Source organism: Stegodyphus dumicola, chromosome 2 (assembly GCF_044657685.1).
Source record: "Stegodyphus dumicola isolate Sdum_Otavi_A_Nest chromosome 2, ASM4465768v1".
In the NCBI taxonomy this organism is placed as follows: Eukaryota; Metazoa; Arthropoda; class Arachnida; order Araneae; family Eresidae; genus Stegodyphus; species Stegodyphus dumicola.
The window spans coordinates 117881236-117908625 of NC_140769.1; the positions used below are offsets into that span (position 1 = coordinate 117881236).

A 27390-nucleotide genomic window follows, 5' to 3' on the forward strand; every position below is an offset into this window, starting at 1 on the left:
ACGACAGCTCATGATTGTGACCTGAATAAAAAATAGCTGTCGCAAGATCTTGTTCCTCAGAAACTAAAATTCTGGATGGACATCTGAAGCCTAATGGTAAAGAAACTAAGATTTTTTCTACTTGAAATTGACACTGGTTTTTTTTTTTTTTTTTTTTTTGTGTTACAGTGAAGTGACAACAATAATAATGGTATGCTTTATTAACTTTATGTTTACTTCCAGAACACTTCTTAAAAGAACTGAATGTTTCCTTAGAATGACATTCTAACCACAGCTGAAACTCCACCATTGATGAAAATGTAAGCTCCTTCACATCCATCTCAGAATTGTGAAATTCAGCCAAATGTTTATTATGATCACTAATAAACTGGAAGGATGCCTTGCAATCAGGAAAAACACACGGTTTACGAATATTTAAATTATTTTTAGAACAGCAAAATTTCTTATGATGAAAAAGGTTACTGTGGGTTATACAGTCTATTTCACAGTTGTCACAAATATATGATTTTGAATCAATTTCAGAAGACACAGATTTACACCTTTTTTTTATGATTAAAAAATGACTGTCTTGAAGCATATGACTTCATGCATACCTCGCACGTTCTTGGATATTTATTTTCTATTTCATCATTCTTTATGGTAGTACATAAATTATCCTTATTTAAAATTTTACAGTTACGTTTGTGTCTTGATAAAGTTTCTTTACAAATCTTTCTTATAACATGGACAAATTACAGTCTTTATATTTGGGTTAACAGAAGTAATAACTTTGCAGTTTTCTTCAACATACCCATTTTCAGATTTCTGTACATTACTTTCACCCTGATTAGAATCATTTGCATCCCCAAACTTAATGTTAGAACATTCTGAATAATTTTTAAGAATAGAAAACTTGTTAAAATGAAAATATGGATGGTAAGAATTAAAATTTGCACAAGAACCAACAACTGATGGGCAAGTATTGGAATTGGTGACAAGCTGAGTAGATGAAACAGAGCCTCAAAAGCCAGTAGGCTGAGAAGTGACTAACGACATAAAAGAAAATTTAGATACAGATATAGTAGCCTTCTGCAAATCTGAATCAGAGCAAACAAATGAACCCTTAAAAACTGGAAAATTCGCCATGGAAGTACAAGAATTGAAACTGATACCAAGATGAGATGATGATGAATTGGAATCCGAAGAGCCTGCAGGTTGAGAATTAGACACTGAATTTCCAGGAAGTTCAGAAATAGCTGCAGTATCAGGACGTTGAGATCCAGTAGAATTTAAAACACCTGATGTAGTGTGGACAGTACATTCGAGAGTTGGAAAATCCAATACATCCAAAACACTGGAACTGCTATCCAAAATCATACTAGAAAATCCATGTTTTAAAACATCTGAGTAAAGTGGCTTAGGAGGTGGATCCAAAAAATTTACACTAGTGCCAAGTGAATATTCAAGAAGTGGAAAATCTGATAAACTCGGAATACTGGGATTAGTATTCAAAACAGAGTTAGTAAAACAATCATGCTTTAAAACATCTGAATAAAGCGGTTTAGAAGAAGAAACAGGGGACAAAAAATTTCTAGAATTACAAACCCGAACACTGGAAACTAAAGAACGTTTCACAACATCTGAAAAGAGTGGTTTGGAAACAGAAGCACCAACATTACTACCCAAATGAGTACTCAGAACAGAAGGAATACTGGTTAATGCTGGGAAACTGCTAAGGGATGTAGAACAAAATGGTGCGCTTACCTCTGCAACAGTCAAACTTATCCTGATATCTTTTACAAAAATTTTCCCCAGCTGCTGATTACCTCTCCGATTTAGGTGTAAACCGTCTCTGGATAAACAAGTACTCCAAGAATAGTCAAAAGAGCTGCAAAAGAAAAACCCATCTTTACCTTCGTATGTTGCGAGAAATCTTGAATTTATGTTTAGTATCTTCCTATTAAGTTCTTGTAGGTGATACGTGTTACAATCTCGATATAAATCCGGGCATCGTGGGAGAACACCTGAAAACAGAATGACCTTCGGGTTTAATCGTTCAATTCCCTTATATAGACAACCATATTTACGATGAATTTCATCTAAATCGTCATTTGAATTATTGGTACCAACGTGGACAAAAACTAAATGAAAATGGTTGTTCATAAAGGCAATCTCACGTGTCAACCTTTCAATCCTAGCTCCTGAAAAGCAACGAAAATCAACTTCGTAATCAGGTAAATTCGCAGACAAATATTCTTGTAAATGTTTAATCATAGAATCCCCGATTATGAGTATTTTCATCTTTTCAGATTGCTTAGACAAACACATAACTAAAATAAGATAATTAAAACACAAAATATCAGCGCTAATACTACGTACCTTGCTTCCCCCACAACAGCACGTGCAAGCAAAATGGCGAAAACGTGTATTGCTTACTTCGAAAAATTACATTTGGCTTCATTTTTCAATTTTGGCGCAAATTACGGTAACCTCTTAGTGTTGCCATCGGTCACGTGAGACCCGCTAACTTCCGTAAACTCTCAGCGTTTGTCGTCGCATATATCTGCAAACCTCAGTTTAAAACGATTACTTAACTTATCCCTTACTTACGATACTGAGAATTTTTTTTTGCTTTTACTGTATGTTTTAAGCGTTTTTAAGTATTTCTAGATTTATAAAAATAGTTTATGTATTTATAAAAGAGTAGGTTTCTTGATTGATTTTATGATAGATATTTCTTTTAGTTTTAAAGCATGTGATTTTATGATAGATATTTCTTTTAGTTTTAAAGCATGAAACTATTTTGTAAAGCTGATTTCTGCAAATCGTATATTTGAAAACATTAAGTAGTTGTATTTAATGTAATTTAAGCAATTTCGTTTATTATTTCTTAAACTTTTGCCCAGCAAAAAAATATTATATATTTTTTTTATAATCGCATATTTGAAAATATTAAGCAGTTGTATTTAATGTAATTTAAGCAATTTCGTTTATTATTTCTTAAACTTTTGCCCAGCAAAAAAATATTATATATATATACTTTATAATTTGCAGTTCTGCTAAGCAGTTGTATTTGATGTAATTTAAACAATTTCATTTAATATTTCTTAAACTTGTGCTCAGCAAAAAAATATATTTTGTTTTTCTTATTATTTGCAGGTATCCTGATAGATATCTGAAGGAACAGCGATGAGTACCCTTCAGGATGGCATCATAAATTCGGTAAGTTCGTTTTTTCTTGTTTTTTCCATGTTTGGTAGGTCAGAGTTGTTTTCCCTTTCCGATTTCCCTCGGACAGGGAAAACAATTTTGGCCGCCATCTTGGATTTCAAAAACGCGCCTCTATCACTTATTATTTATTTCCTCTTTGGAAACATATTCATATTTGGCAAATAATTATCTCCGCTGAAAATTTTTTGATCGTTTAAAAACTATACTTGTCAATAATGTAATAAAAACTCACTAATGTAGTGCTTCATAGATCAATATGACAACGAATTCAATATGTTTTAAAAACCATTCTGTAATCTTTATTTTGTAGTAGATGCAACTAATGTCACGGAGAAAAAATATTTCAATAAAAAAGTTTTCCATTTTAATTCAATAGCAAAATTATTTCTATTTCAGTGAGAAATCCACTTTCGATGCTTAAATAACAGATAAATGTAAAATAAGCATTTTAGAAGTTTTAAATATAAGCTAAAGGTTTACTGTACAATTTTATGTAAGAAACGTAATAATTTACTTTCATTCCTTTTAAATCGGCATATTAATTTCCAATCAACTAAAATTTTTGGCAATTTAGAGACTTAACACACAGTATTGCGTCACTTAAAATATCAATGAGATACATTCCGCAAGAGAAGAAGAGGAAAAAAGTGGTCCCGTGATCTAGTGACAACAATCTCCGCACGTGCGCTGTTTACGATGGAGTCTATAGCAGATGTACCACTAAAATTAATTGATTTTTCTAATTTAGAAATTTACAGCTATTGTGAAAAATTAAAAAGTACTCTTGGAAGTGATTTCTCTTTTCTTAATGTCAATAAAAAGGGCCTTCTCTTTTTCAAGGAAAAGCATGTGAATAACATTTGTTTTCAAGTAATGTCCGATAGTAGGGTATTTATAGTAAGCTGTGTTCAGGCAGAAATGAAGAAAACAGTTAATTATAAAACGTCTGTGCAAATTTCTGCAGAAAATGAGGTAAGATTCATAAATTTTCTTTTATGCATAATACCTACCAATATTCATGTTTTACTTTCCTAGGAATATTAAGTGTATATCAATAGTTGAAAAATATTCTCGAGACCTTGAATAATGTTTTCCAAACTTTAAAATGCAAACATAATCATGTAAATATTTGTTAATAGTTTATGCATAGTTGTTCTAAATTATTGAAATAGTTGAATTCACGCAAGATCTGCTTATTTGCAAAAACATAAACACCAAGCTAATTTTCTCTTATTAATTGAGTGCCATAGAGAACATATTATACCACTGAATTTTTATTAATTTCGTTACGTTGTGTTTTAATAATGTGGCTGTTAGAATCTAGTTTTAATCAATACGCATAAATGTAGTATTTTTTATCGCTTTCTACTATAAAATAAAGAAATATCTATGATAAAAAAATTATTAATTTCACAGCTAGAATTACAGCGAACTCAGTTGTGCAAATCAATACAATTTTCTTTTTGACATTTTTACTGTAATATAAAAAATAAATGTTAATCTGAAGTTCATGCTATCTATAGATTTAGAATCAGTTATGAACAATTAAATTTCAAGGGGTACAGAATTAAGTATTAATTTTGAACTGTGTATCATATTAGTATCACTACCGTGACGTAATTTCAGGGCAACTGTATTTATAATGTTCCAGACATTTTAGTCTAACATTTTTGAAAACCATCTTGTGCTTGTCAGGCTGATAAAATTGTGACTTAAAATTATAATAGTAATTACATTATTATTGTAGAACAACATACATGAGCATTATTTTATGTATTTCCTCTTGCAGTATACAGAATTATTATTGCAAATGATTCATAAGATTTCAAAAAAGTACTGAAAATAATTTTAAAAATTATAATTATTAAAAAAAACTATTAATTTAATTAATACTATTTGAAATCAAGTAGAAATATTTCATATTTTACTGATAAAACTATAAATGTTCGATGTGTGTTGTTCTGGTTTTATGATGTACATAGAAATGAGTATCCCAATCTTTCCAACATGTATTGTAACTTTTCGATACTGTTTCTTTATAAATGCTTGGCCATCTAAAATTGTTGCCTTTACATAGGCAAGTATTATTCTTAAATACCATCTAATATTCTGGTGGCTTTTTGGAATATACAGTTGCATTGTGGTGCTTTGAAATAATTTTGCATAGTAACAAAAATATAAATGTTGTATATTTCCAAAACACAAAATACTTCAACATTTTCATAAATGGTCACTTATTGGCTGCATGAGATGAACACAAGAATGCCTCTATATGTAAACTTAAATATTTAACATATTTAAGTTTACATATATGAATGTGTGTGATTTATAACTTAAAAATTATTGGACTTTGAAACCCACTGAATAAATTGTAACAACCTTGCATAGTTGGTCCCAGAATTTCATTAATGTTCATATTTTTTATTATAGATTCAGACTGCTATTTGTGAGTGCCCTGGTGGATCTAATCCTGCAAGTTGCAAGCATGTTTTTGCATTGCTTTATGCATTGGTTGATTATAGTCAAAAAAATTATATGAAGCCCCAACTGAACAGCTACAAAAATGGCATCAACCAAGGCCAAAACTCTTATCACCAAAAAAGAGTTCAGATATATTTAAGCCACATACTTCCAATTATTCAACCACGAATTCTGTTAACTTTTCAGCACTTTTTGGAGAAAACTGTAATTTCCCAATATTCTCTGTACTGGAATGTACAGACCATCTATTTCAAGTCGGAACAATTCCCCTACCTGCATTGGTATGTACCAGGATAAATATTGAAATGCCCAACTTCTTAAATATAGAAGAGGTGCTTTACTTTCATCAAAACATAAAATGTAGCCTAGAAGAAGCATGGGAGATAGAGCTTAAAACTACAGAACAGAGTGAGAGCAATTTGTGGAAGAACCACCGTCAGATAAGACTAACAGCTTCTGCCTTTCATAGTATTGCTCACAGGATGGCGGACTTTGATACACTGGCAGCAAATATATACAGAAATCATGAAAAAGACCTCAGCAAATTGCCAGCAGTCTCATTTGGTTCCAGACATGAAAGTGTTATTAGAAATTTTATCAGGAGCCAAAATGAATCTTATATTTTGAGAAAAGTTGGGGTTGTTACCAACCCACGTATTCCATTTTTGTGTGCATCACCTGATGGCTTACTTTTCAACAAAGAAAATGTTCGGCTTGTCGAAATAAAATGCTGTTACAATCCTGAAAATGTTGAGCTGAATCAGCTTGCCAAAAGACCAAATTTTTGTTTATACAATGTAGATGGAATTTGGAAGCTTAAAACAATTCATGCATACTTTTATCAGATTCAAGGGCAATTAGCGATAAGTAATTTAACAGAATGCCAGTTTACTTTTTATTACAAATATCCAAATTATATTCATACACAGATTATACATTTTGATCCTGTATTTTGGAATAATTTGAAACAACAACTTAAAAATTTTTATTTTAATCATTACATTAAATTCTGTTTAAGATGTTAAATTTTATCTTGGCAGTATATCTGAAATCTCATATATACATTGTGAGCAATATACTATTATTGACATGTTCTAGCTGTAAAAAGAATTATATAAATATGTAACTTGCCTTTATGTATAAAAGCAGGCAACAATGAGCTGTTGGTAACAGTGATACCCCCACAGTATAGTGGATAATAGAGAATTTGTTCTCGGGGACCTGCATACCATTTTACGTTAAGGCTGTAATTGCTTTAAATAATCATCGATAATTGATCATTCTTTCATCAAGCCTTTGGTGGACTTAACTCATTTAAGGTATAATTATGTATTGGGATCAGTATGAAATCAATATTTCCTTAGCATGTTTGATGTGACTGAAAACTAGCTAAATTTCTTACAACTTTAGCTCTTTGATTTAAATCATTGGAAAAAGGAATTCGACCATTTCTTAAAATCTGATGTGATACTTAACAAATCTTACTAATAAAATAATTCAGTTAAAATGGATCTATAAGGTGCACAGACTGATATTGTTTTCTATATGAAAGAGTTTAAAATAAATCAAATTACAAGCTGTAACACAATGGCCAATACAGTACAAAGTCCGAAATCTGGACTCGTCGGGACCTTGGCGATTCTGGATTTGGGATTTTTCCGGATATCAGATCATCAATTTAAATCTGGCGAGATGGCATGCAGAAATTATACAATTAAAAATATGAATTCGTAATTTATGAAATAAAGAACAATTATACGAGGGCCATCCAGGAAGTAGATTACGTTTCCGTCTGTGTCCGCTAGGGGCGGGGCTAGCGCGGCCATCTTGGGGTCAGAGCGTTGCGCAGCTCAGTCTGCATCTAGCCGTGCTAGTGAGAGGTTCGTGCTGTGCTCCGTTCAGATACTGTGACGGTTTGAAATGTCTGCGTTAATTGAAAATCCCGCGAGCTGCGAGGTGCGCTCAGTAATAAGGTTTCTGACTGCAAAAAACTGTAAACCGATAGAAATCTATCGGCAGCTTCGTGAAGTGTATGGGGACAACATTATCACTGAAGGTGGAGTGCGTCAGTGGGTCATAAGATTTCAAAATGGCCGAAACAATGTTCACGACGAAGATCGAAGTGGGAGACCCAGCATAGTGACCGCCGAACTTCTCGAAAAAGTCGATGCTAAAGTCCGTGAAAATCGAAATTTCACAATAACGGAACTTTCTTTGAGTTTTCCACAAATTTCGCGAAGTTTGTTGCACGAAATCATCAGCGAAAAGCTTGGTTACCACAAGTTTTGTGCAAGATGGATTCCAAAACTCTTGACAGAGGACCACAAAAATCAGCGAATGGCTGCAGCATTGAACTTTTTGGACGCTTACCATAAGGATGGTGACTCTTTACTCGATCGCATCGTTACTGGTGACGAAACATGTGAATTGTGAAACGAAATTGCAATCAATGCAGTGGGGGCACACAAGTTCTCCCTAAAAACCCAAGAAATGCATGCAAACAATGTCGGCAAGGAAGATGATGGCGACTGTTTTTTGGGACAGAAAAGGTGTAATTTTGGTGGACTTCCTGGAAAGAGGCACTACAATAAACTCTCAAAGGTATTGCCAAACTCTCCAAAAACTCAGAAGAGCAATTCAAAACAAGCGCAGAGGAATGTTGAGCTCTAAGATCTTGTTGATTCACGACAACGCCCGGCCCCACACGGCAAATGTCACTCGTAAAGTTCTTGAATCTTTTAAGTGGGAGTTGTTTCCTCATCCGCCGTACAGTCCCGACCTGGCACCGAGCGACTTCCACCTATTCCCAGCAATGAAGAAGTGGCTGGCTATGCAGCGTTTTGATGACGACGCACAGCTGCAAGAAGAGGTAACGAAGTGGTTGAAGGCGCAGGCGGCCGAATTTTTCGACGAAGGAATTTCCAAGCTCGTACATCGCTACGATAAATGCCTTAATTTGTATGGTGACTATGTAGAAAAGTAGTATTTGAGTGTGGCTTTCATCTGTATATAATAAAATTTGTTTCCTATACTTTGTTTATTTTTTTATTCCAAAACGTAATCTACTTTCTGGATAGCCCTCGTAGTTAAACAAAAGGGTATCAAAATTTACAAAAAAAAAAAAAAAGATTAATATTTATTTGTTTACTCTATTAAGGCTTTATCTAGGGGCGGCGCTAGATACCGCCTGGTGCAGTCTGCTCCGTCTTTGATATGATTTAAAACAAGTTCCTCGTCATTATAATTCGCTTCCGATAGCGAAGAAAAGTGACAGAGATTATTGAAAATGAAAAAATTTCGATTGACAAATTAGTCGGTGTTCTGGACACAGCAATTATAGGACTTGAACAGCGGAACTTTGTAACTGAACAAGAAATTATGTCTGTTTAATAGAATTAAAGAGAAAGTATTATCACATGAAACGAAGCAAAACTTAAACAACTTACATTGAAAGAAATGTTTAATAAAGTAAACAAATAAATATTAAGCTTTTTCTTTTTGCAAATTTTAATACCCTTTAGATCATAATTGTTCTTTATTTCATAAATTACGGTTTCATATTTTTAATTTTAGAATTTCTGCATGCCATCTAACGAGATTTAAACTGATGATCTATAATCCGGAAAAATCGATAATCCGGAATCGCCGAAGTCCCGACGAGTCCAGATTAACGACTTTTGACTGTATAACAAAAGAATATGAAACTACTTTTTAAAATTAATCATTTTATATAAGATTTTAAAAAGTACACAGATTTATAAAAAAAAAAAAAATTTCCATTAACAAATGGTATGAAGTAAAATATATGTACACATATTTGGGAATACATTAACCATCTAACTATTTTTTTTTTCAGAATTTAATGGTAAAACATTTATCAGAGGTTTATTAAAATTCGTTAAAAATGCAACAATAAAAAACACCTCATTTAAATTATGTAGGCTATTATATGGAATAGCTCCCTCAAAATAGCGGAATATTTTTATTCTTCCTATTGCCCGTTCAATATGCACTCTTTTATTGGAAATAGCTTTATTTTCACTTCTTTGTTCAAGAGTGAACTGAATGTTTCCTTTCAAAAAGTGCGGTATTTTTAAATGACACCCTTTCTTAGATAATTCTGAATTAATTGTAAATCCTTTATCAGCTAATACTAAATCTCCTTCCTCGAGCAAATCAAGTAACTGACTTTTTAAAAAGAGAGCTTTATCTGATATTGCACCACACCACAAATCTGAAATAAAGGTGACTGCTCCAGAAGGAGAGATGCCAACTAGTGCTTTCAGCGTATTGGCATTTTTGTAGTAGCTGAAAGTTAGTTGCTGTTCTGTAGGATTGCATGGCCTCTGTATTTCGAGCTCTGTGCAATCAATGATTACTCGGCAATTTGGATATTGATGTAAGAATTGCAGAGGCATGGAACTCTTTAACTTGGGCCTTTTTTGGTATATATTCACACATTTAAGCTTAGTTAGAAACAATTCTCATTACACAATTGAAAATCTTTGAAACTGTAGAAGAAGCTATCTTAAAAATTATTCCTAGGAATTCATTTGTGGTTCCAGTTCGAATTTTCACTAGAAACATGAAAAATTGATCAATAGGTGGCATTCTGTCTTTCTTTAACAAATCTTCCGATAAATTAAAAAAGTTGAATATTGTCATAAACGTCTCATGAGAGAAACCTGTTACGCATTTCATGTTTACTTTTATCCTCTCATTAGCTGAAGAAAACACATTCAATAAAACATCATTTTGTGCAGCATCCAATTGGTCTCTCATTTGACAAAATTCGTTTAAAATTAACAAAAAAGACTCGTCAGTTTGTGATGATACTGTCTTCCTTATGCAAACAGGAATATTTGCTCTGAAAAGAAAAGAAAATATGTACTGTAATAAATAGTTTGACAGTATAAATAAAACAAAAGTTCTAATATTAAAATAAATACTTTTCTTCAATAGTAATGTCCAAAATTTAAAGCATGAATTGCAGCTCCTACACCACAGAATAGTTATGGTTGATTTCCACCATAACTATTCTGTGGTTATGGAATTGGTGAATAGGAATTTTCCTAATCAGCAATTAGTCAAGCAATATGCTTTTTTTTTTTTTTTTTTTTCATTTTCTTTTTTTAATGTTGTGATAGACAGGCAAACAACATCCATAGTCATATTATTGCTATTTTTTTAATATATTTACAATTTCTAGATATTATACATGAAAATTTCAAGACGGTATATATGTAACTAAGGATGGGTTATATTCAATATTATAAAAAAATATATTGTAGACGACAAGCTCCAAGACCAAAATAAATGCATAAGTGTCCTTTTAATAATTTGAAAAATAAAGATAATAATGAAAAAAAGAAATAATAAAAGCAAACAGTGCTTTTAATAATTTGGGAATAAATATATGTATAAAATACAGGTACTCAACTGGGTATAAAGTATATATGTTATGAATAACAATCCCCTTCCCCCATTTTGGTGACACTACACCATGCTACACGTTGCAAACATCTAATTTATCACTTGCATCTAGCTAAAGTACCAAAATAACTGATAAATTTAAAATATCTGACTACAAGTATAAATAACATTTTATTATGAAAAGACATATCTAAAATATCTATTCTGATTACAGTACAACAACTTAATAAAAAAAATGCATTCTCTTAGCTAGAAAGGTATCAATGTAACTGATTTAGGTACTTTTCCATTATGCACTTGCCATGCATTTTGATGTGTATGTGTGAATAACAGAAAAATGAGGTATGTGTGTACACATATACCATTTCGCACACACACATACCAAAATTTGCATGGCAGATATATAAAGGAAAAGTTCTCTCATTTATTTGGCATTCTTTTGTTGAACTATTTAAATACTTTTGTAATATATAGAATTCTTTATTAAAGCGGTTCCCAAGACTGAATCACTAATCAACTGAAACATCTCATTGAAATCTTTCCACATATTTCTCCTACCTCATTACATGTTACATCTTGGTTGATTAGTAATTAAATTTGGGGGACATTTTACTAAATTTTCAATTTTTTTGTGAAACTTTTACATGCAAATAAACATAAGGCATACAAAATAGAGGACGAACTAACAATAAAAATTATTTTTAAATCAGCAATACTGAAGCATTTAGAAGCTTAAAATTTCTATGTAGTAAGCTATTTGGAAGGATAAACTTAAGGCTAGCGTCTAATATAATACCTTACAATGTGATGCTAGTAATCAGAATCTGGTGAAGTAAATAATAACAACCCAGAAATCAAATTCAATGAATTTATTAATAAGTATTATCAGCAGTGGTAAAAAATGAAGTAAGAAACACCAAAGAAACAAGCATAGAAAGTGTCATATTATAGAAATAAGTATTAAAATTAGGTGGAAACCTCACTAACTGCTTCATCAGTGAAGTGTCTACCAAAGTTGTAAGAATTGAAGTAAGAAACATGATAAAAGAATAAAACAACAAGTCCTTAACATATAAGCAATAAAAACCCTGTCGAATACAAAATAATATGTATCATGCCATAGACAGCAATTAAGTTGCGATCAAGGCAATTTTCATTTCGAAAACTATCAGCTGCAAAAAACATTGAAACAGGAAGAAAGTAATTAAATTTCATAGCACACCAATTATGATTTTATCTTTTTCTAAAACCAAAAGTGTAGAAAATTAAAAAAAAAAAAAAAAATACAATCTTTAGTTTTTATATACAAATGCTCTATGTATTTCTGATAAAACTAGTAGATAAATACCTCTTTTCTCTTGAACTTTCCTGTGATGGTTCACCAAATACATAACTAGTTCGCTTACGAGTAATTCCTTTAGTCGAAATAAAAATAAATTTCGTTGGCATAGCATCTGCCTTTAATGACCTCCTGTTCGTGAATGGCTGGTATGTGAAACATTCTTCTTCAAAATGTTCAGAGCAAATTCTGGTAGGGGGGGTTGGATTGAAGTTTTCCCTTTTTATTCTTACTATCCACTCTTTACGCAGATTTTTATCCTTAGGAAACAGATGGAAGGAAATCTTATTTTCTTTACATCTGTCTCATATTGTTATTTGAACAACCGTATGCACAACATGTAGTAGGCATTGTCAACCCTCAAAAACTGGAAATGTAAACAGGAATTTAGAAATCAAACAAAAGATTAAAACTATAATGGGAAAATGATAAATGAATTATCATATCAAGGAAAGAATTCATAAATAAATATTAACAATCAGAACATGGTAAAGCAGCGAACAAGAGAGTATCATGAAGATAACAATAACATATAAGAGTGGCAAAAATTATACTAACCAAATGAATGAACAGTTAATTAACGTTTGAAATAATACTTAAAACTAAAATGCAAATTTCATAACTAATTAAAAATAAACAAAGTTTCCGATTTTTCAACACAGATACAACAGCACAAGCTTGTTTGTTTACATTAGCAGTCCTTACATCACGTGACCTCCGACGTCACCGGAATGTATCTCATTAATTGTTCTTTTTCATTTAGAGATACATTGGAATTGAAAATACCAAAGGCAAAATGGGTCACAGATCCAACCTAATTCCTTATTTGGAAATTTTTCAAAAAACTTTCTGTCAATTTTATCATATGTTGTTTTAAACAAGAAATCTGTATTATTTTCTTTAGTAAATTGTAAAAAGCATGTTTCTGTTTTTTTTTGGGTTTAATTCTCCTTGCCAAAGAATTGGCTTAGTTTTAAAAGCTTACATTAATACAAACTGCGACACAGTGTGTCTAGGTAACATTGTTTCAAAATGTCTGTTAATAATTTCAAATATTTTCTCTCCAGTTGATTTTCCTTCCCAAATATTACAACATAAAATATATTCTACTGTATCGTTTTCAAAAACATATCTCACCTAAACGATAAATTGAAACATTTTAGTAATGTCGGTAGTTTCAAGTTTTATAGTAAAGACTGGATTTTGTATTCTATAGTGTCTGATATGACAAAAATTTGGTGAGAAATGGTATCTTTTTTAATGCTATTGTTTTTAAATCGTTACTATATTTTTCTGCATGCATAAATGATGTCATTTTAATTGCTGAAGGAAGAATGAGCGATTCTCCAATTGTATGAGGTGTTAAATTTTTTTGCAATTAAATACGAAACTTAAATACTGCAATTAAATAATAAGTGATAAAAAGAAAATTCAGTCAGAACATTCACATCTCTAACAAAGTAATTTGCTTTGATTTAATCTTTAATATATTTTAAAATGATAAGGCAAAATCCAATGTGAAAGGTTATGCGAAGATTGTAAATCCTTCTCAGGAACTGTTGTATATTTTTTCAAAAACACATTTTAATTTTTCATGCTCTCAGCTCATTCCTTAAAAAAATTCTTCAGATTTATTTATTTAATCTTTATGTTTAGTTTCTGAGGTACTTTTCAGTTTCATTGGCGCAAATCTCGCCAAGCAGACTTTGTTGACAACAACATACAATATACACATAAAAAATTTTAATAACTGTTAGTTCTAAGAATTTTTTATTTTGAAGGCACAAACATTTTAATATCTTTTAAAATTTTGTAAAAAGCCAATAAATAAAGATAATAAATTTGTAAAAAGACATTAAGAATTTACTATGTTTCCATGGTTCAACATCCTGATTTCCCGGTTCGAATCATGTAACACCACGTGATCTCATCTCACGTAAACTACGCTACAAAAATCTAATTCTCTCAGTAATTAACTACATTAATTTCAAGTTAAATCTTAATTTGGAATACAAGTTTAAATGCAAGAAATATTTCAATTCGTACAAATAACTTCAGTAGCCTTCAGGATGGCACCATAAATTCGGTAAGTTCGTTTTTTCTTGTTTTTTCCATGTTTGGTAGGTCAAAGTTGTTTTCCCTTTCCGATTTCCCTCGGACAGGGAAAACAATTTTGGCCGCCATCTTGGATTTCAAAAACACGCCTCTATCACTTATTATTTATTTCCTCTTTGGAAACATATTCATATTTGGCAAATAATTATCTCCGCTGAAAATTTTTTGATCGTTTAAAAACTATACTTCAGAAATTATGTAAAACCGCAGTGCTTTACTTCACTACTGCATTCTCATTAGAATTGATGAATTTAACCCTTCATTTTGCCTTCGGGTGAGTGGTGTGATTGCAGTCTAATTGTCTTAATTACCGTGAATGTTCTTGGGGCATAAATTTTAATTATCTTGTAAAAATTCTATGTAGTTGTATGCCAGTATTGAAAGAAACAATCTGATAAGAAATGGCTGCGACTTGTTTCGAAAATGAGGCGGAAAACGTTGGCAGTGAAGATATTCCGTTTGGCATCAGTAGTACCGTTGTTGGCGACTTTATTTTTTGCGGCGGCAAAATGGGAAAAGTACCGTTTCTAAATGTATTTTTAATTTCGCAGGTTTCATGCTTTCCATTTGCCAAGTTTTCACTGCATTTAACACACAATGATATTCTTTTTCCATTGATAATGCAACATGTAAAACAGTAAAAAATAAACTCTTGATGTTTACTCAATTTTTTTTTAGAAGTAGAAAGAGAGCCAATGGTTAAATTTTTGTTTGCATTTTCATTAATAGTTTTTCTCGAAGTTAATTTGATGTTGGTGCATCCATCCCATTTCTCTTACAAGAGATTTTGGGCCATTTAACCATCATGAACAAAATTGCAATGAAAACAAAATTGTGTTTATTATCCTTTGAGACACTACTGAATTTTCCAATGCTTAGGAAACGTTATGTGCTTACTTGACAACAAATTTGATTAGAAATAAGAAACATAGTTTATAAATGATGCGTATTACAATTACAAATTGCATGCAAGACACTACTAAGATAGCCGAAAAAACTAAATCTTAGCTGCGCATATGCAGTTGCTTTGAAATTTGATTCGAGTTGTTTGGAAATCATCAAACATAACACATAAATCAAGTGAAAGCAATAAAATCAGAATTAAAATATGGAAATGTTTAATTTAAAATTCCTGGCAAATGTTAAAAAATATCCAAAATTCTCTTCAAATTCCGTATATCTTTTATTGTCAAATAAATTTCTTTGAATTTGGTGACACCCCACAAATTTGTTCATGACTCCCAGGTTAAAATTTTGTAAAAAAACAAGTTATCAATTGCATTTTGAAAAAAAAAAAAAAAAAAAAAAATTATTTCAGGCTTGTCTTCAACAGAACAGCATACAATAGAGTATTTTCAAATTTACAGGAAAGTACGACTTATGTGAAAATTTATAAACATTGGCTGTCTAATATGAAAAGTGAATTACGGTTAAATACGTTATGTTCATAGTTTGTGTATTTTGATTATCTAACTAAATACAGAATGATCCGTTCTTGCAAACTTCTGCTGGAATAATTGCTAGAATATATATCCCATTTCAGATGAACAGAAAGCAAGTGTTGTATTCTTATTCAACAATTACAATACTCTTGCATAATACTTACAAGGAATAAAATTGGTTATTTAACTAAAGTGCAGTCAATTTTATTTCTTATTTACATGAAGGATGTATCACACAATGCTGTGTAGGCTGGTGACCTAGCGATGATCACTCAAAATGCATCTTTGCATTCAGGCATACACTCCTTATAAGAATATAACCATGCACTGGAGTCCTAGCTTCAGCAGGTACATTTTGTTATGCTATTCAATCTCTGTGGGTCCTAAATTCTAAAAACTTTTCCACTCCTAAATTCCAAAAATTTTGCTACTTGATATTTCTGTAAATTCCAAAATTTGCACACCTGCCATAACTGCACTGGCTCTAGCCTCAGTTATCCAATGTTCCAACAAAATCAAATATTGTAACGTTATTTTAGACCAGACTTTCTTAAACTGTAGATCGCAACCCCCATCTACAGCAGGGGGGTCGCAAAAAATTTTAGTAGTTTTGGTATTTCTTAAATTTAATATAATAATTTTACAATTACCCAATACTTTTACACAATGTATCTGAAAATAGATAAAGATAAGACAATACAGACAAAGAGAAAAACAAAAATCTTTCAACGCATTCTGTTTATAATATAAATGTTCATTTTATTTGCTTTGCACGTGACGCTGTCATTTTGTCTGTTACTTGATTAAAATTTTCACATTGTTCTATGTCTTAAAATGAGAAATTAAAGATAATGACCTAAAACTGCAATACTATCTCACAATACAAGTGGGAAAATTGACAGTTTCACTCGCGCGTGTCAGATTTTTGCAATGCTTATGGGGTCTCACAAAATTTTCAGAAATATTTTGGGGTCGTGGAAAAAATCTATGATAAAAAAGGGTCACGACTGAAAAGAAGGCCCATTTTAGACCAATCAGTTTCCTGACGCCAACCCATTTTTTTGCCTGTTTTGTTTCTCAGCCGAATAATGTTTCTGTGGGAATTTTTCTATATTTTTACTGTTTCAGCTGAATGGAAAAGCATGCTAAAATGTTTCAAATGACTATTAGGGGAAGAGAATCAAATATCCCACATTATTATTATCTCTATTTATCTCCTGTTTTGTTTCTGAGTTATGTTTTTTGATAGAATTTTTCCATATTACATATTTCAGATCAACAAAAAATCAACTTTAAAATATTGAGGAAAAGCATGTACTAAAATGTTTCAAAATGAAAATTTGGGATAAATAAATATATAAATTAGTTTTTTCTAGGAGAGTAGTTCTTATATATAGTATATAAAGAAATTTAGAAACAACTTTTCACAAAGACTAAAAAATTAAAGTTCAAATGATCTTCATAAAATCCTATAAATTTAGAACAAGAATACTTTAAAATGTAAAAATTAACACGTTGACTGCCGCGTGCATTTTACGTGATTCGCATGACGCCAACTTGAAATTTTTATTATGCGATATATATTATGTCGAAATATTATCTACAGAAAATAATGTTATACAATTGTGCTTCATGCTGGGGGTCACCAGGGACCTCCAAACATCTGTAAACCATTTTTGTGATTTATAATTTAAATTTTTACGATTTAGTATTCTTCAAACCATTATAGTAACAATGGTACTATTTAAAAATTTATCAGTATCAATATTTATTTTAATTATGTATTTTACTATTGGTCGCGTTGCCAGTGGCACCCACGGTGCTGTAGCCGAGTGCAGGTTACTGGTGACCTCCACGGCAGTCAACATGTTAAAATAAACCATCACAAGAAAAACCAAAAAGTAGTATAAAAGAACAAGAAAGGTGAGGAATCCAACCAACTTTAACATAATATCGTCAAGAGGAGGTATGTCGAATTTAATTACATTTCCCCTTCTAAAACAAAATCCTTGCTTTTCTGTATCCAGAATCAGCTGATGAACCATCTCAATATATTTTTTATCTTAATAGTTCACCAAAAAATTCTAGTCCTCCTCAAAGCGAAGGAAAATCATTGAAAATATCTTCCGATTTAAAAATATTTTTCTAGTCTAAAAAGAATCGAAAAAGAAAGAAAGAAAGAAAACATGCCCTTAAAAATGTAGAAAAAAATTTAAAATCCTGCAGTGGAAAATCTTTGAAAGTTCAAAATAATTTTAACACAAAACTTCACTAGAACCTCTTATCAAACAGCAGTAGGAAAGGAAAATGGGGGGGGGGAGTAAAATCATTAAAAATATCTTCCAATTTAAAAAGATTTTACTAGTCTAAACAGGATTTTATCAAGTTAATTTGAATTTTAATTTTTATTCCTGAAAAATTGGTTCTAAATTTCTTTCTTTATATATTTACTGATCAATTTTTAGCAGCATAATGCAAAAAAATTGTTGGAAGGATTATAAATTTTCCTTTTAAAAAATTATTTGTATATGCATAGTCCAATGTATATACATAGTCCAAACACATCTGTATACAGTGGAATACGCTTAAGGCGAAATATCGGTTAACACGAAATAATGCAACGGTCCCAACAAACTATTATGTATTTTCATGCAATTTCTTTCTCTTAACACGAAACAAAAATCGCTTAACATGAAAAGATATTCTTTCTGGAAATGAACAAAATACAGAAAACACTGGCATCACTGGCGAGATTTAAGCGGCGTGTGAAATGAAAGAGAGGTGGTTTCACATGTTTCGTAGAAAAGAGGCTAATTTGGTTTTGAAATACCCTCGGAATAGCCTGTGACACGAGCCAGTTTTGTTTATCTACGGTACTTTCGCCTTCCACGTCTACAAACGCCACACAAACATCTCATCTCTCATCAGTTAGCTTTGGAATTCAGTGATGAATACATGGCAGTGTGAGTAAAAATTAGTGAGTTTGGCTCATATGTTGCACTGCATAGAATTCAGCGACCCTAAGGATGAATGAAAATTATTTTCATTACACACAATTCTCAAAAGTATCAGATTCTTCGGTGCCGAAAGAAATGGAAAAGTAGGATATTGAAACTGAGCTGACACTTAATGAAATGTTTGAGAAAGTTTATTAATGAACTGTCTACTGTACTATCGGAAGAATTCGTTGCAGTAATTTATGATAATGTGTGTACAGCCTCAATTATGGCAGACAAAGTTATTTTGGAGTTTGTTCAAAGCTAAAAAATTATCATTGATGCAGATTTTGATGACGAAAATAAAATGAATAATGCAGTTCCTGTTCCCACCTCATCCGAAATGAGGAACATCATAAAAAGTATGGACAGTTATTCAGACGCACATTCCAATGGTGAAATGAATAACAAAATGTTTGACATTGAACAATTTGATGCTAAAAAAGACAATGCAAAGAAAAATATCACATTATTTTCCCAAAACTCAATAAATGTTTTGTTTTTCAAAAACTTGAAAATTTTGTATTAAATTCCATTAAGTTCTTGTGGATGTTTTAGTTTCATTGGTTTTTATTAAATACACGCATATATACATATCTATGTAAATAAAATGTACTCTAATAAGCTTAATTTTGTTGAAAATATGCTTTTTTTTTTTTTTTTTTTTCCCCTTTCTTTTCAATATTCTTTAACACGAAAAAATATTTCAGTCCCCTCAGTTTTATGCTAAATGATTTTCACTGTATATCTGTTGCACATAAATCCCTTTCTTACATAAAATATAAATGTATGTATAGAATAACTAAATAAATTGTAAAGGAAGTTTAATTAGCAACTATGAAATCTTAAAAAAGTACATAGTATGAAATTTATAATGGCAAACATTAAAAACAGATGACAGTAAATAAAATTTAAATTATAAAATGTACTTTATAAAATTAATAAAAGTGGTTAAAAATATATTTTTTAATTACTTAAAACATGGAAGTTATTTGGCAGAGATTGTTGGATATAAAATTACTACTTCAAATTTTCAGATTACTATTGTTCATATTTAAAGTCTCAACTTGCAGTCTTAATCCACATAACAACCATTGTAAAAATCACCCGTTATCATATTCCAAAGATCAGCAGCATACATTTTTTTCAAAATCGTGCATAATATTAAATACTGGCTTTTGATAATCAAGTTGATACAAATAAGATGAACTGTTTTTATGATTTTAGACTAGTAGTTTATTCTTCCATTCACTTATTACAATATTTCACTTTTTATATGCTCAGCTATCCAAAATTTCAAGAGCTTTCTGGATATTTTTTTGTTGAGTTTTTACTATACATACATTTCAGCATTTACATCGTCAAAATTACACAGACACATACTTGAAGTGAATTTACTTTTACAGCTAAACACAGGAACTGGAAAACAAAAAAGTACTTATTCGGAGATTGTATTTCTTTTTCGTTCATGAAAATCAAAGTTCATTACACAAACATGCATTCACACTGCACAAGCATGTATGGAAATTCTTAATACATTTAATAATCCTGATGATTGATTACACATTTAGTAAATAAATGAGAAAATATTTTAATGTATAACAAATGAATAAAGTAGTTAAACTTTTATAAAACAGAGCATAATACCACAGTTACGAAGATATTTAATGTTATAAAGTTAGGTAATTTAGTAAATTTCAATTGTTCACCAAAGCAATGAATTATGAAGTTCCTTGTATATCTTTATAAATGAACTTTATTGCTGTATTAAGCAATTAAACAACTGTTCAAGTTATTTTAATAATTTTGAAATATATACACTAAAAGAAATAATAAAATGTATTAATCTATTTGTCAACCTTGATTTTGGCACGAAAGTCTGCAGTATGCTTCGCAGTTTTTAAGCACATAGAGTCACTGCAATTCTTATTCCTTGATCTGTTTTCTGCATTTTTTTTTTTTTTTTTTAATTTAAATTGCTGTATTGGCACACATACAATTTTTGTATAGTGGCTTCAGATGTGGATAAGTTTTTCGAAAACTTTCGTTTGTTTTACTGGCGTCGCTGAATTTTGCCATGAAATGCAGCACATTTATTGCCGAGTATCACCTTCCAAATTTTTCATACTGTTAACGTATACATCAGCAGTGAATTATTCTCCTCTTTCCTCAAATACACTACGGCGATAAACAATAACTATTCACTAAAGATTTTGCGTAAATTCCCACTCATAATAATTTAAATTGCGAAAATCTCACAATTAGCACCTAAACACACTATTCAGCAGCACAATTCTTTCGAAAGCGCGCCGTAGTAGTCAAAAGTGGGGTAGGCATCTTGCCAGGTGAAACTAGTCGATATTTCCGTGACGTCAAAAATTCGAAAAGTGGGGTAGGGTTTGGAAATACGCGACAACGCCAGTATACAGATTCTAGTTCAGATAATTTTAAGAAGTTTTTCGATGCTGTTAAGGAATTTTATTTGACTGAAGACATGGAAATTTCTAAATAAGGTAAGTGGATATTTCTTTTGTTTAGTGCTAAGATGAATATCCTTTTTTATGTTATTTCATTATATGATTTAAAATGTAGTTTATTGAGATTTTATATTTTTTGTTGACTCCGCCTTTGACTTTTTAAGGGAAAATAAATCGATGTGTACATGGACAAAGCCAAGGGAGTGTGCAATTCTCTGATGTTTTTTTAAGTGAAACTAAATCGATGTGTACATAAATACCAAATTTGTGCAATTCTTTGACAAAAAGCCGCACAAACTCGGTATCCACGTAAAGCGAAAAATCACCAAGGAGCAGCCGTAAATATATTTTTACTTTTATTTTAAAATAGAAATGTGATAATATTAAAATTTCCTATCACTTACACATTTCTTATCAATAATTTTTTTTAATTAAATTGAATTTTTTGGTTAATCTTTGGATTATGGTAACTTGGCGATTTTTTGGTGAAAATTTGCAACCAACCCTGCTAGTTTTTGTTTGAACACCATTTTATTTTCACAAAGTAAAGGCATGTTTTTTTTTTTTTTTTTTTTTTACTCAACAATTTTTTCCAACAATCTGCTAGCCGAATTACGCTCATGCTAGAACTTTTATGGGGTTTTCTTCCGCAAAGGATCCGTTGGCGCTTCCGCAGCGGATCTGTTGCCGCCGATGCGTATTTATCCGCCAAGCTCACGAACGGCTAATCGGCCATGATTTTAACGGTGTATAGTCAAAGAATATGTATTGTTACACATTCTTTGGTATAGTTAAGTTGCAAGATATTTATCATACGGAAGACATGATTTTAGCGGTGTACAAGTCAAGTTATAAGATATTTAGCATGTAGAAGTAAAATAAATAGGTTGATAATGACATTTAGCAGTGTATAGTTAACCCGGGAGGAAGCACGATGTTTTATTTAACACGAGAACACGCGTCGTAATTAAATGACGTACAAATGAAACATATTATTACAATTCGGTAAAATAATGCATTCTGTATTAATTGCAACATTTATTATATAAAACAACTTAAAAATAATGTTAATTTTAAAATTAATAACAAATAAAAGTACTTACATTTTCTTCAGATGACTAGGAATCATTGATTTCTAAGAGAAATTTGTGTTTTTTTTTAATTTTTGAATGCAAGCATAATGCAAATTATGCAGAATTATTACATGGATAATTAGTTATATAATTAATTTTCAAATCAATTAGGCTCAAAAAGAATTAGATATTTTGTAGTTTATACATGAAGCTTCTATTTCATAGTGTTCGTGACATATTTTTTTTTACACTTCACACACAGTTTTTGATTTCCTGTCTTTTTTTCTTGTACACATGTAACATCTCCTGTTAACATAATTTTCTTTTCTTTCTTTGTGAATCTTAGAATCTTCCGTTGTATTCCTACTGTTTCTGTTATGATTTCAAATGAGGATCTAAAAGTGCAAAGGCCAAATCAGAAGTGCCTTCTATTCCTGAACTTCTCAGGTGGAGTTTTAGTAGATAAAAGCAACATCCTTGATTTCATGCCGGCAATATTTAATAGCGAAAATAATATGCCCATCAGTTTGATATTCTGGCCACAGAATAAGTGCCACCCATTTCGTCGACTATATCAACTGCTCCTTTTGTCATGTTATAAAACGTAATTACTTCCTCAAATCTCCCATGATTTCATCAATATGGTCATCATTGTGCATAGTTGACAAAAGGTTAACACATTTGTTCTTTTCAGCCATATAAGAAAGTAGCATTATATCCTTTTGAAACCCCAACAGAGTTGAATGCTGTTCTCTATTCTTATTCGACACAAATTCAGGTGGGATAATCTTATCCTTGCATATTTTTCCCATGTTCAAAGTATAGAAGGTTCTAAAATCAACCACAGTAAATATCTTTATACCATATCTTGCAGGTTTCTTAGACATATACTGCCGAAAGAGCATCATCCTCGAAAAGGTTCTAGCTTTTCATCCCAAGTCATGTATTCCCCTACATGATATAATTTCTGACAATTCTCGACAAAAAACAAATCTCTTATTGGAGCTAATTTATCACTCTTCTGTCATCCCATGTTCCAACATTATCGAATCATAAGGCACGAAGAATGAAAAGAAAATATACATTTGTTTTATAAAAAATATCCAATCTTGTTCCATCAGTCGCCCATAATTCTCTAACATTTACAAGGGAGGATTCGTGCAATCCACCTATGTATGAGTCCTAAAAAAGCAAGAAACTCTTCTTTCTTCATAGGGTTTGTGTCTCTTTTAAAATTTCCCGAAATACTATTTTTTACATAAATATTAGAGCATCTCACAATCATTTCAATCATTGTATCATCAATATTAGCTTCCATGCATCAATGGGTGAAGCCACATCTTTAGATATATGTGTATTGCCAGGCAATTTTGTTATGATATTATGGGAATCTTTGAATTCGAAAGTGTTCTTTCTTCCATTTTGTTGTTTTATCTTTTCCTACAAAATAGTCAGTCTGATCACAAGAAATGTCTTCTGTAAAGTCGCACTCTTTTTGTGATTCAGACTGATGATTACTAAATATATTGTAAAGTATTTTGCAGTAATTGACAAAATAACAGATGATCTTCTTAATAAAACATAAATTTTAGTTTTAGTTTAGGGAGATAGATAATTTGAATAAAATTCTTTAGTGGCAAAATTTTCATACAACTACTAGCTGGTAAAACTTCAGAATTCTCATTTTAAACAATTTCTTATGTTGCTGATCAATGGTTACATCATACAACTATGGCATTGCCACTTCAATAATAAATATATATTTATTTGTTAAATAACAAAATATTACAATATCTTCATTATCTGAATCTTGTAAGAAAGTCCTCTGAAAAGATGTTTGGAAACTTATAAGAAATGATGTTCCGCAAATTTACTTAAAATGGACCTAATTCAATGCTATATACATTAGAGCAATTTAGATTATCCAAAGTGAGAATGGAAAAAGCAATATTCTCATTACAATTTATGAAATAACCAATGCTGTTGACAAATTAATACGTACCCTAGGATAATTCCAGTTCCAAGATATCATTGAAATTATTTCTCCTTCTAACAGATGTGGGAAAAACCCTGATAAAATTAAACATGACAATATCATTTTCTTCTGAATGATGCAGCCATATGTATGAAAAAGGCAGATGAAACACTTCTCAAAATGTTGTATCTGAAATGAGTCGTAAATGCTTTGTGTGAAAAATTCATGAATTGTTGCCAGACGTTGACAAACCTATTTTTATTCTAAGAAAGATATTTTTAAATCTCTGTTATAGTGCGAGTCTTTGGAGAGACTGCAGCTGATATATTAGTTTTGACAAAGTGGGTAGCATGGTCAAGTGACACTGTTATTATGCCAAGCAGTAATAACTTTAGGAGGCATGACAGTGTGATGGCCCAAGATACTGAATACTGAAGACTCAAACGTGGATCAAACTACCAGTATTCAGCAATTGTATTGCTCAACTGCTTGTGAACTTGAACAAAAGTATGAATATCTTGTTAGTGAAACCCATGACGTAAGAAAATTTATAAAGTTTTCAAGATTAAAACATGGTCGATTTTGTTGTGAATTCCATGATTCTGACATGTTTTAAATACACTCCTGCTACACGGATAGAGGCGGAAAGATCAATGTCCTGCTTACAACAGATATATCATGTCAATGTAGAATCTAAAGGAAAGTTCAGTTTATTCGAATATGGCAAAGAATACCGGCTATGGACTTGAAGAAAGATGCCGTTTTAAACAACTTTCTAAGGGAAACTGGCTTGTATTTGCATTACATATGAGTAAAACTAGAAAAATCAACCATGCAACCAGCCCTTTAACCATGATATGAAACCAAATCAAACTACCAGTATTCAATATCAATTTTAGGAAAAATCTGAAGAAAATGCTTGCAATATCATGTAATCAGAAATTAACTATGTGTTGCATAGCAGGATTACTTTTGCAAGTTTCAAGGTAGAGAATACTACTTTTTTTTTTTTTTTTTTGTTTTGTTTGTTTGTTTCTTTTTCTTTATATAGGTATTTGGCCATGGTATTCATTATATATATTCTCTGTCATTCATACAGAATACTAATATTTTTAGTAAAAAGGGTTTTTTTCATTAAGTGCTTTGCTTGTCGATATTCTCAAAATTATGTTTAATAATTAGTGCTACTGTACATTTAATAGATTAATGGATTCATTACTAAATAATGCATTTAAAACATTCACTTTACACAAGCAATTTTTCAAAGTTGTTTTTTGAATTTACTTGCTGATAGCTTAAAATATTTTATTTTGAAACAACTGTCTTTTTCATTATAAATTTGACAATGCCAAGTATCTTCAATAATATTCAAATCCTTTAAAGTTGCATTGTAAATAAAACTAGAATAAACATTATGCATCTTGTTATCTTTCAAGATCCATTCAAACTTTGATTAATTACTCAAAGCAGTGGTTTACCAACTTTGATGACCCTGGGAATACATAAAAGTATTTTGTCATCTCAGAGAACCAATAATTTTTTTTTTTTCATTCTAATCATCTATTGTATATAAACGCCTAGCATCCTCTGAAAAGTAATTTTTAAAAATGCATTAAAAATATATCAAATTTTTAAGCATGAAAACTGATTTAATTCTTATTATTTTAAGTAAAAATAACAGTAATAAAAATAAAAACTTAATTATTTAAAACATACATTATTGCGGCCCACGTTAATCATAATATTTTAGGAGCTCTGTGGTTCTGCGTGTTTAAAGACTTAAAAATTACGTAAGAACACAGGCATACTATTCTAAAAAGCCGTGTTATATTCAAACCACCCGCCGATTTTCACCACCTCAACCAGTAGTGACGCACCACTGCTAGCCAGCGGCAAAACGGAGCCCCGAACAGACGAGAAATATTCTCTAAGAGCAAAACAGGTTGCTACATCCGACAAACCATTCACCAGGTTACCAGCTTTGAACTTTTATCGCCATTTTTGGCGATGTTTACATTTAACGGATCCTTTGCGGAAGTGCTTCCCTTTTATGGAACAAAAGTGCTTAATCAAGACTAAGATTAGGTGCAAAATTGGGAGAAAGTGCAGAATCGCAAACTGCTTGCCGCGTTTTTAAGAACTGCACATACACGGTATCCATGTACACGTCAACCTATTTTCACTTAAAAAAACAGGTTGATCTTTAGATTATGGTAACTTGGCGATTTTTTGGTGAAAATTTGGCGACCAACTCTGCTACAGCAACCCTCTATTTTTTTTTCCCTGCCGCCATTTTGTCTTCACGAAGTAAAGACATGTTTCTTTTCTTTTTATTTACTGAACACTTTTTCCAACAATCTACTAGCCGAATTACACTTATGCTAGAAATTTTATGGAACAAAACTGCTTAATCATGACAAATATTAACTGCAAAATTGGGAAAAAGTGCAGAATAGCAAACTCCTTGCGCGTTTTTAAGAATAACACATACACATAAACCATGTACACGTCGACTTATTTTTACTTAAAAAAACATCCCAGAATTGCACAAAAATGGCATTGCGCACACTCTTCACTATATCCATGTACACTGCTTTTTTTCTCATAAATTAGAAAAATTTCACGAAAATACAATTTTTTAAATCTTTAAACCCGGTAAAAAGAACATATATGAAATTACCTGATCCCGAAAAAGTATATACCCTTTCCAAATATTCCACGTATAAAATAAATAAAATATCCCAAAACTTTTACCTCTAAATTATCTATTATATTATAACGTCGAAAACGAATTCATACCGCAAACATTTCAAATACTTAGTGTCAAATATTTAAATTATTTCCATCCA

At 31.1% G+C, this 27390-nt stretch overlaps 1 protein-coding gene across 1 annotated transcript; it reads right to left on the reverse strand.

The window, feature by feature from the left end:
- Nucleotides 1-10106: 10106 nt before the first annotated feature.
- LOC146998564 (uncharacterized) lies at nt 10107-27332 on the reverse strand. Its single transcript, XM_085811089.1, has 2 exons — nt 12473-27332; nt 10107-10558 (listed from the first exon to the last, which is right to left on the reverse strand). Exons 1-2 carry the CDS (start codon nt 12571-12573, stop codon nt 10159-10161), a joined length of 501 nt encoding a protein of 166 aa, XP_085667215.1. The 5' UTR covers nt 12574-27332; the 3' UTR covers nt 10107-10158.
- Between the last annotated feature and the right edge of the window lie 58 nt (nt 27333-27390).